The following is an 11,525-nucleotide window of genomic DNA, read 5'->3' as shown; positions in this document are numbered from 1 at the left end:
ATACATTAAGGTCACTAGACAAGACAGGTAAAATAAGGAAGTAGACATACGGATTCGGACGTGGAATACAAAAACATTGGTAGAAGCTGGAATTCAGCTGATATTCATATAGGATCTTTTTATGAGAAATTTATGACCCAAGCTTATTTGGAATATATTTGAAAAAACCTTAGAAGTATCATGGATATCAGGTAGACTACTACACTAAGAGTACGTTCATTCATTAAATGTGTGCGCTCATCGATCCTCAGTTGTTAATGACGTCATACCCAGAGATCACCTTCTTCATATATAAGGAAAATTTAAGAAAATGAGGCAAAGAAAAGTAAATTTCAACATTTATGGATGATCAAATTGGCAAATATCAACACGCAGCTATAATTTTTATAACTTTGCTAGATAAATATTATGTAACAGGCTGTAAAGTTAAAGAATTCTTATATATTAAACGTGAATGTGGCAACAAACGGACTCGTTGCCAGTCGCTATGGGTTGTGTGCGGTGATTGGCTGAGCGCGTCACCCTCTCGGTCAATGGCAGGCCTCGGTTCCAATAATGTGTGTATCGCGCCAGACTTTCAAAGGCAACCCTTACCTTGAGGGTGAAAAATATATTCTCTCTATCTTTGGTATATAGACCTTAATACACAACCCAGTAATATTCCTTATAGTTCAATATTCCCGGATAAATAAGTTTTAGTCTAGTGGAGGTTCTGGTAGGGTCATAAAAGGAAAGTAGACCAAGCCGTCTGCTGGGTAGAGTCCCGTGTGTTGAGAACTTCAGATGTGAGGATCAATAATGGAACGCATCTCAGTAAGGCTGTGAATATCAAGAGTGCATAGCAGAGGAGAAATCTTTGGCAAATACCACTAATGTATTGGCCCTTTGTGGCGTATTTTAGGGGTTATGGCTCCCTTATAGTGTGTACATTATAGTGATAAGTCTAGTGAGATGGAAGGTAGAGTGGTATAGCAGGAAACATGGACCTGCCTAGCAGTGCTGGGCTCCTGATTCTTTCGTGCGCGTGAAATGAAACGGGATTTTCGTAAGTTTCCTCCTTATTTGAACCTTTTCGACGATGAGTGGACGACCCAGGACTACAAGCTTTGCTGAAGGAAACAAAGGACCACCTTCAGTTTCCTTCCCGGGCATGAAAATAAGCAGTAAGTACTCTTAACATTCCGTGATGGCCGTCCTCCCTCAGCCTTGTCCCTACCTTATGAACACCTCTTCCTCCCGTTTATTTCACCTCCTAGTCAGATTTTCCTCTGTTCTTTCACCGCATTTAGGCACCTTACGTATCCTGAAGGAGAAAATAGAGAGAAAAAGGCGGTGTATGGGCAGTACAGGGCGTGGCAATGTGAGCTGGTTGAGTGATGGGTAGACGGTACAAAACAGCTGATGGAGGTCGGGCGCCCACTACCCCACCTTACCCACCCCCACCCTTCCCTACCTGCTCCTCAAACATGCCCATATCATGTGGCAGAATCTTCCTTCATGCTGTGGTGGAATAATACATGCCAGTCACCCTTCTTAGCAGAAATATCAATGGTTTCCACAGGTCCGGGAGCTCTGGGTTCCTGAGAGTGTTAGTCTACCCTGCCTCTCTACCTCCCTACCCTCACCATACTATATAGAAAGTACAAGTAGAAGGTCGATTATACATCTCTGTGAAGAAATAACCCCCTCCACCCTTTGCCTAGTGTAGGAATATCAATAGTTTCTTCATATTTTAGACTTACTGGACCTGGGAGTTTAGTCTTAGGGGGTATATAAGCCTAATCTATTCCCCACCAGATATCAGGTGCTCAAATATCAACTTATAACAATTTCTAATGTATAATAAAAGTGACCCCAACTCTTGTAGAAATGATAGCTACCCATTTATTTTACCTACGTATACCAGGTATCCTAATTATACACCTGAGCTTCTTAAACTTTTCTCAACTGATTTCATCTTCAAGATATATATATACTTTTCATGATATTTAAGACATTTTAGTAATTTTTGTATCATATGTGGAGAGAAATTTGTGTTCAGTATGCAGAGTAGACTATATTATATGACCAGTGAACCATTCTCTTAGGCTTACACAGGGACAAAGGCATGACCTGTATAACTTATCATGTTTACATAATAAATGATAGTGTAGATAAGGGAAAAAGTTCATAACGTCTATATACATGTATTGAAGGTGGCACTTGGAACTTTCATTAGACTTTCCCTTCTTCCATGTCTCCATTTTATTTTCTTATGCTGATTGAATTTAGTGTTTGTAGATAGAAGAGGTTTGTTGGGTTACTTATATTACTGTAGATTGGTGTAAAGAAGTCCTGTAGATTTTTTTATTTTATACTGGTTGATGAAAGACAAAGGTTATGGCCTCGTCGACGGCACCCTAGAGCAGACATTCGAGGGGTTAGGTCTCTCTTGTCTTAGTTTTCCCAGTAACCATAGCATTTGCCTCCATAATTTCTCTCTATAATTTTCCGTTCTATCTTTTGAATTTTTTTTTTACCATAGATGAGCTTAAACAAAATTAATTAAGAATCCCTGCTGCTTATTTCACCTGATGATTAAACACCCAGTTGATAACCTAACCCCCCCACACACACCTCCACCCCATTTATTGTAAGCATGAAATACTCAGTAAGCGAGGGTTCCTGATCTCCATGAGACCTGTACCTAGATCGATCATGGCTATGTACTGATTGAGTCTGCAACACCTAAATCCTGCGTAATCAGTGCAGCTCTGATTACAAAAGCATACAAATCCAACACCGAAAAAATCCTTTTCACTCATCTGACCACTGGATTTACAATAAAATTTACACTTACACATCAAATCCTTGCTTCTATTGTCCTTGAGCTAACACACAAACCCTAGTGAAACTAAATAGAAAAATAAAACACAGGCTACCTCCCATGGTAGCTATTTACAAAACCTAAAAGCACCATTTTATAAATTATTTTTTCAACCCAAATTTGTCTACAGGGTTAATATCAGATCATATATGGGGGTGTGATGGTAGGTATGTAGTTACTGGATTTGCCATTTAATGATGCCAGACAAAACCAAACAACCTAACAATGCTCATGTTTGCATCTGTCATAATAAAACAAAAAATAATAGCCCACCTGCCCAAACACCTGGTACATTATTAAGGGGTGAAAATGTAAATAAAAACCCAACCAAACTTATAATTTTACTCGGTATAATAATATTTCTAGTAAGGAAAGGTAGGTTGGTTATGTCTGTCTTCATGAACACTCTGCCTAGACACTACATCCTTGCTTTCTGATTACTGTACAGTCTTTGAGTTAAAATTTCCTCAAAGAATATGTCTATACATTCTAGTTAATTATCCTCTTTAGAGATATAAATTTCTTTGGTTTGTTTTTCTTCATGATAACTTAGCTTTTAAAACACCACTTAAAGCACAGTGGAAGGGGAGATTTGAAAGATGGAAGTACAGGTAGTCCCCGACTTATGACCGACTTGACTTACGTCCACCCGCACTTACGACCGCCTCAGTCGTACCAAAATGTGGTCAAATTATGTATTTTTGAGTCCCAAAGTCAGTACACAGACAAAATTTTCATTTATAATTCACTTTAAAATGGCTGGCAAGCTTAAAAGTGAGTGTTTTGTGGTGTTGAGAAGAAAAAGAGACCCAAATTTTCGATTTTCTATGTGTTATTTAAGTATTTCCGACTTTCGACCTGGATGTCGGTCCCTAACCCCGTCGTAAGTCGGGGAGTCCCTGTAGTGGTATTCAAGTGTTTAAAACAAGAAAGGTTAAACAACATTTCAAGGTAAGTGCCAACATAACTGTATTGACCTGCGTTTAATCCAGGCCCACTTAACTATATCAAACAGCAACAATATTTTCATGACTTTTTTCATGTAGCTGCTGTATATACTGTAGCTACTGTACTGTATCTATGACCATATTTACCGGGTATTGTATACAAGTGTGGTGCAGGATTCTGTGAAGTCAGACTAAAGTGTGCCGGATTAAGGTCCCAAAAAACTTTTCAATATCTGGTATCTGTCCTAACCCACAAATTCCTTAATAATTTACTACACCTTATGTAACCAGGCTGTTTATTGTTGATTCCTTGTTCTAAATTGGCTTTTATCACTTAATAATATAATATTGTGAAGACCAGTGGTTTCATGACATGTAACTTTATCTTACTGTAACTTAACCTGAGTAAAAGTTAAGGAAAGAGACTCCAACCTTAGTTCCTGATTTTTGTTGAAGGGATTTTTGCAGATATGTTTGTTTCAATTAATAGTGTAAATAAAAAAGGAGAAATGGAGAAAGTGGGTATGGTATAATCTTAAAATAATATATACTGCTACAGTACCGGTAGTTACTAATGCAGCTGGGGATCTATCTTATGAACTGTCCCTATCAAGCATCACCATTGTGTAAATGGTAATCCCTCAAGGTGAACACAGTACAGTACATGAGTAAACTAACACTGTACTGTACAGTAATATGGCTGCCGGTAACAAAATAAATCAACTTAATCTCGTGATCTTGCCGGTACTTTTTTGATCATGTTAGATTAGGTTGATTTGTCATCTGATATCATCAGCTAATGGTTTAACCCCATAAGTGTGACTGTGGGATCACAATTAACGTAACAAATATAACTTTTTACTCCCATTTTCTGAAGTTTATATCAGGCACTTATCTTTTTATTTCTCACCCACCAGATTTGTCATAACAGATATTTTTATCTCCCTTCATGGCTGTGACACTCGACTCCAGTCAGAGGATTGTCAGAATTGGTGTACTGTACAGTGACTACTGTGTTTTTATTTCTACTGTACCCAGCCCATTCTGCCATCTCCTGGATGTTTGAGGTTTTTTAAGGGTACTGTACCTGGTAATACTTTACAATAGGAGGCACCAGTAAACTAGTTCTTCTGGAAATATTGTTTATACAGTAAGTACTGTAAAACATTGTTGCTTGAACTCATTGTACTTCACATTCTCAACTTTGGAACTGCATTAAAATGACTGAATATGTTTATGAAACAGCAAGAAGACTGTCCACTTAAAGCAACTAATGCTATGCTATAGTATATATATATCTCACTGTGGTTTGTTCCTGCTAAAATCAGGCAGTTTATTGTGTCTTTTGTCAATTAGCCAGTGAGTAGATGCTGTGGCCTACCGGTACTTGTGGTTTTGTAAGTACGGCACAGTAAATTCAGTCATTTATTCACAATTCTAACATTCTACTGGAAATACTGTTATCATCTGATGGCTTTGTTGGTTTTCCTGATACCATTGTTTGTATACCTGCACTGTCTAGGTATAATGGAAATTATATATACTGTACAGTATTCTGTACAGTACTGTTACCTGCTCTGCCTGTGTACTGTATTCCTGCATGGTCTATAATACACGCTGAATCAATTGTTAACGTGCATGATGATTTTACTAAATCAATCAGTTGACAAAATCCAGTTAGTTTTGGTTGTCAGAGGCAGGAAGAGTAATTCTCTCAATCACCAGCTGGGTCCCAAGGTGGGGGCATATAGACTCACTAAGGTGGTTAGGTCAGGTGGGCTTGGTCTCTTAACCATTTGTGTATGGGGTACCTTCTCTGCTGAATGAAATCGTCTGACGTTAGCCAAATAAAATATTGTATTAAATGTGGTATCCATATACGAGTTGCTTGAGAAGGTATTAAGCCAAAAATGAAGGATTGTTCTTGAAATACCATTTCATGGACCAACTTGAGCGAAATGGTCCAGCTACCTCCCCAGCTGACAAGGGGTAGTATAGAAGTCAGCTAAACTGAATGGGTTTGTTTCTGGATGCTAATCCTTACACTGTACAGTAGCCAGTTTTGTGAAGGGTGACATCATGACTCCTTACCTTTTTTTGGGAGACTTCATTGTGACAGAACGTTGTGGCTAACTTATTCATGATTTAGTCCTGGCCTTTGTTGTTGAAGGGTTTCTTGGGTCTCAACCCAAAGGTAAGGTGACCAAAATATATAAATTACAGTATTTACCTTCAGCTTCAGGTATAAAATGGGTTTTATGGATCAATCCTTCATTTATGGGTGTTTCTGGAACACACAATATTGAGGTTAATGTAAAAACATGAAGCATATTCCTTGTTTAATTGGAAGCATTAAAGGGCAGCTGGATTGTTTTTTGATTCAGTGTGTTTATAGAACACTTGGTCATGAATTTTGTGTCGGCTATAACTGTGCCATACAGTATATATTTGTGAATACATATACAGTGCACTACAATACTGTATTAGGGGAGTGATGGTGAGGATGGCGTACAGTAATTAGCTGGTAGTCCTTTGGATCATCAAAGATTTTACCTGATTGTTATTTGTGTGTATGAAACAAAATACTGTAGATCCATATTTTTAATACTGTAGTAGATATGGTATAACCTTTTCAGGTACTGGTACTGTGCAATACAGTATTTTATATGTACAGTACAGAATACTGTAATTGTATACAGTGTATACTGTAGGTACTGATATACTATACTGTATATTAAATCCAACCAGTCCAGGGATTTTCACTCTTTGATTCACCCATGTATGGCATCCCATAGTGAAGGGGTTAAAGATGTTTAAGATATTTGTTTCATTTAAATTATAACACCAATAGGTATAATTGTATCCAAGTTCCAAGCAGGGCAAGCAAGGTATGGTGGACAGGACAGATAAGCAATTTTGGGTGGTGGGTAGGTCAGGAGGTGGACAGTGAGGGTATTAACAGTGATTTTTCTTTTCAGGAAGGTTCAGTCAAAAATGTCAAGGAAAAGATGAACGGTCTTGTAGGGAGTTTAAAGGAATTTTAGTGTGATACATTGGGATCTTGGTACATATCTCAGCCCCAGTTGTCTCCTCTACCAGGCTGAGTGCTTCCTCAGTCTGGGGTTTATGTTCTCTACAGCTGGTCAGATTAACTACACTGTTGAAACTATTTATCGTGTACTGTATTGTACAATGCAGTTCTTGGAGGTTTCCTTTGTTGCGGACACTGTAATTGTTTCACAGGATAGCTGTGACTTGGAGTGATATGCCGAGCTACCATATATCTTCAGAACCTATGTATTGCTTCATATGACAGGAAAAACAGGACTCAGGACACATCTCTGACAGTTTTTCCTTTCATGCAGGAATCAAACCAGGTATGATTGAGAGGGGGAACTCCCAGCATCATTTTACATATTTCAGCTAAGTTCAATGTAGAATTTTAAACTTTGTCTTTCTATGAAATTAAGATTGTCTCTTGTACTTCAAGCATGATGGCATGTGCAAAATCTTCAACAAGCACTTCAATTACGGATGAGAGGAATGTGATTGAGAAATATCCTTGCTCATCATACATGGCAGTAGTACATTATACCTGACACTTGACGTTCTGTGTGAGAAATTGCAGTACAGGGTACAGCATTTTTAAAAGAATGAGTACAGTACACACGGTGCCGTACTGTACAGAGGTGTGAGAAATTGATGTGCGGTACAGTAGTTAATGCTTTGCTTTGTGAACTGTTATTTTAAGTTTTCATATTTTTAAAACTGGTTAGACTTACTCCTGTGCATTGCTTTAAAAGGTTTTGATGTATTATTCATTATCTGTAGAAGCTTTTTACTTTTGTTGAAAAAAGAAAGCAAGGAAACGTTTTTATTCTTAACATTTTATTTCATTACTAAAAATTTACTACTTGGGTACTACTGCAGCATATACCTACATTACATAATATTTTTTAGTCCATAAATTCCAGGGCTTGCTATGATGATGTGTCCAGCCATCTGTCTGTTCAGTTTTTCATTTGCGTCCAATAACTTGAGCTTTACCTTGTCACCATGATTTTCTTACTTTCTGTGTCACTATAACTTGCTGCAACAAAAAGGCTTAGTTAAATGTTCAGAGTGATGGTGCTTAGTGTTGTTGAGTTATGGCCCGTGATTACATGTGTTGCAAGTGTTATCTCGTACGCTTGATTGGACTCCATTTTTTCCCTCAGTGGAACTCCTCATATTTGTATCTTTTATGTTTTTTTTTCTCCGTAATTCCCTTTTTATCTGTGATTCCTTGTCCCCTACAGAAATACTGTACTACAGTATTTTGAATGATTATTCTTTGATGTCAATTCTACAACTCCACAATGGAATTTCACTGATTGGTTGAAACGTTACTGTGAGTTGTAAGTTGCTACCGTTACTTAACCCCTTCCTGCTGAAAACCCACCCCAAGCCACCCCATGCGAAGGTAATATTGTTCCTTTTTTACTCCCAAGCGTTACAGTGTATCTTGCATATTAATGTCTATACCACATATGTTGTTTTCACTTGTTTTTATATATTTGGTGAATTTTGTATCTTTTCATGTAATTATTTCAGAATGTATCTTATTGAATACTGTATCAGTTGGAAAATTTTGACATGTGTGCATTTTGAATCATTCTTTATTTTTAACCACAATATTTTCAGTTAGATCTCTCAAAGATGACAGCGGGAATTTTTGCATAACTACAGGACTATAATTCAGTGTTTTATTTATTTTTTATTCCTTTGGCCAGAGTACTATACTATACAGTATTTAAGTGATTGAACCAACCTTCAGATGTGTAGCTACTGTACTGTACTGGTATATGCAGTATGAAAAAGTTACCATCCCAATGATGACCACATGAGAAATCAACTGTGAGTGTATGGAACAGTTATCAGTCCTTCATTGGTTTTGTAATTACAGTATGTAAACTATTGCATAAATTGTGCTTTTAGACCATCTGAAAAATATAGGTCTACACAGCCATTGGAGTTCATTTATAAGTCAACCTCTAAAACTAATTAAATTTACTTAAACAGTATAGGGATAATTATTGGAAACACATATAATTTATAATTTTGTACCAATCTCTGTTTCTTTTTTTGTTTTGGCAAACTGTAAAGTCTGAATTTTATTTACCTTTTCCACACAGCACTTGGCTGAGAACACACATAGAAACTGTCTGCTGGAGCTCACCAGATTGTTCATTTTCTGAGTGTGGCTGGAGATAACAGGGAATTTAGGGCAGAGGATTGCAAAATTCTCAAAGTTTAGTATCTGGAGAAGGAATGATATCGGTTGGATGTGTCTGAATATAAAATATTTGGCTCCATGCTTGTAGCTGTCCAGGATGTAAAAACAGGGTATCTAGAGAGAATAGTGTTAGGTGCCTACATGAGCCTGGGAGTGAGTGTGTCGTCCTGTATTGTGAACCACAGTATATTTAGCTACCCAGAATTATTAAAGCTTCTGTATTCTGTAGTGGGAAGGCTTTTGGAGTTAGTAATTTTAATATGTATCATGAATACCAGCAGTTGTTGTCTACTTTTCAGAGGGGAATTTAGAGCTCCATCTTGCCTATGGAGCGAGTGTGATTATTGCCCCTTTGGCCACCAGGAATGGAGAGGCGTTATTATTACTTTTGACGTCTTTGTTTACGTATATTGTTCAGTCGCTCAACTCTTGCTTGATTCCTCCTACTTCAAAAAAGAGATTGACCACTTTAGCAATTGGTAGCTACATCATCTGAATGCCCATGACGACACCTGTGACTTCTGAAGGTGGACAGGTAGTAAGTAATACAGTACGCACAGTTTATTGGCCCAGGTGGTTGAGGGGTCGTTCATAATTTTGGCGGACATTTTTTATTATTCGCATTGATATTGTACACTGTGTTCCCAAAGATTCCCACGGTGTATAATTCTGCTGGTACAGTTGTGGAAATGTGCTCCTACACCCCTTGTGGTAACCCGAGTCTCCAAACGGCCAACCTATATGACCTATAGCAAACCTATCCACCAATCACATCCGTCTTTACACAACCAATACAGAGTGATTCATAAATAGTGATACTAATACTACTGCGACAGTGCTGTTTGGAGACACTGGTTACCACGGGGTGTAGGAACACATTTCCACAACTGTACCATCTACTGGACTGGGTACACCACAAGTTCACTTACTATAGTTACTGCTGCAGATTCCATGCTCATCTCATTGCTGCAGATATAACTTTATTAGATAGATGGATGGATATTTAGTAAAGTAGTCATACAAGTTTAAATTGATTCAGCATATATGTACACAGTATTTTTTTTTTTTTTTTTTTTACGGGAATTAGCCAACCCGGGCACAGGTCAAACGACCCACAACGGAGCCTGGCGGGCGAAAAAAAAGAACGGAAAGAAATTGAAAATATAGAAAAAAGGTTATACTGTATTAATCTACACCACGAAGATGCCGGAAAACCAGCTTTTTAAAGTGAGACAGATTGTAAGAGCATGGAAACACAGAAGAAGGCAAAGCAGTCCACAGTTTGGCTGTGTGAGGAAAGAAGGAGGTACTATAACGGGTTATTCTCGTGTGACCGATATCCACAGAGAAATGGCCTTACCGGCGGTACACAGGATGCCAAATCCCCTGAACATTGCCCGTTAAAGTACCTGTAAAAGAGAGAGAGTGAAGCAACATTGCGGCGAAGAGAAAGGGGAGAGAGATTGTCGACTAAAGGAGGAGAGTTAATAAGACGAAATGCCTTTGATCCACCCTATCTAATAGTTGGACAGAAGAAGAGCCACCCCAGATATGAGAGCAGTACTCCAAGTTAGGACGAATGAATCCCTTATATACTTGGAGCAACTGCTCAGGAGTGAAGTAGCTGCGGCATCTGTACAGCATTCCCAACTTTCGGGAGGCAGCTTTAGTTATACTAAGGATGTGTGATTTCCAGGACATATTGGAGGAAATGGTGAGGCCTAACATATTTATTTCAGAATTTGGGGGGGATACAGTATACATAGACACTACAGATATTTTGTGTTCATAGAGTAAACTGGGGTTAAAATCAATATCTATTAATTTTCCATTGAAATTGAGCCTTCTTAAACCTTGGAGCTGATTGGTCATTAGATTTATTGGCACCCTAGGCTTTGGGCTTAATCTTTATTTTCCATTAAAATTGGGTCATGTTTGGAGATGGGGCCCCACATAATGGCCCCTAGTTTAATGGCTCACTATTATATACTGTAATACATTGACCAAGTTAGATCCCTGTGTGGTAGTGTCTAAAAAAAAGAAAATCGAGCAGGATCTCTCACTTCTTAGTCTCTGTCTTTTGTGGATCTCAAAAAATCTGGTTATTGGTGACTCGCTCTTAACAGACAACTGGGTAGTGGAGAACGTATTGCATAACTATTGGGGGTGCATCCTTACCCTTAACATTGATTACAACACTTCCTCGTCACTTCACTATGCATACTAAATGAGCTGTTTGAACCTGTCAGGGTCACTCAGTGCAAAAACCTATGCATGTGCTCCAGCAGACTTGAACCATCTACAGCATACACTATACTAATGTACTGGAGGTTAATTGTATTTGAAGTACACTACAGTATTTCTTTATCACTTTTTATTTTGTTTATCAAGCTTGTTGTTTAAATTTGTATTTCTTCTTATCATCTTTCAAAACTGT

At 38.0% G+C, this 11,525-nt stretch overlaps 1 protein-coding gene across 4 annotated transcripts in view; it reads left to right on the top strand.

Moving 5' to 3' along the window:
* The first annotated feature begins 631 nt into the window (after positions 1-631).
* LOC121854880 (protein kinase shaggy-like) overlaps positions 632-11,525 on the top strand; it is a 51,132-nt gene continuing 40,238 nt past the window's right edge. The window contains exons 1-2 of one of the 4 annotated variants that reach the window (XM_042349684.1): positions 632-1,163; positions 7,179-7,190. In XM_042349684.1, the coding sequence (XP_042205618.1) occupies positions 1,079-1,163; positions 7,179-7,190 (97 nt within the window). In that variant the 5' untranslated portion in view covers positions 632-1,078. The remainder of the gene's footprint in view (positions 1,164-7,178; positions 7,191-11,525) is intronic. The other 3 variants (XM_042349688.1, XM_042349685.1, XM_042349689.1) reach the window with 3 other exon arrangements.

This window comes from Homarus americanus, unplaced genomic scaffold (genome assembly GCF_018991925.1).
Source record: "Homarus americanus isolate GMGI-L3 unplaced genomic scaffold, GMGI_Hamer_2.0 scaffold60624, whole genome shotgun sequence".
In the NCBI taxonomy this organism is placed as follows: domain Eukaryota; kingdom Metazoa; phylum Arthropoda; class Malacostraca; order Decapoda; family Nephropidae; genus Homarus; species Homarus americanus.
The sequence above is the reverse complement of the archived record's forward strand: the minus strand, read 5'-3'. Positions and strand labels throughout refer to the sequence as shown.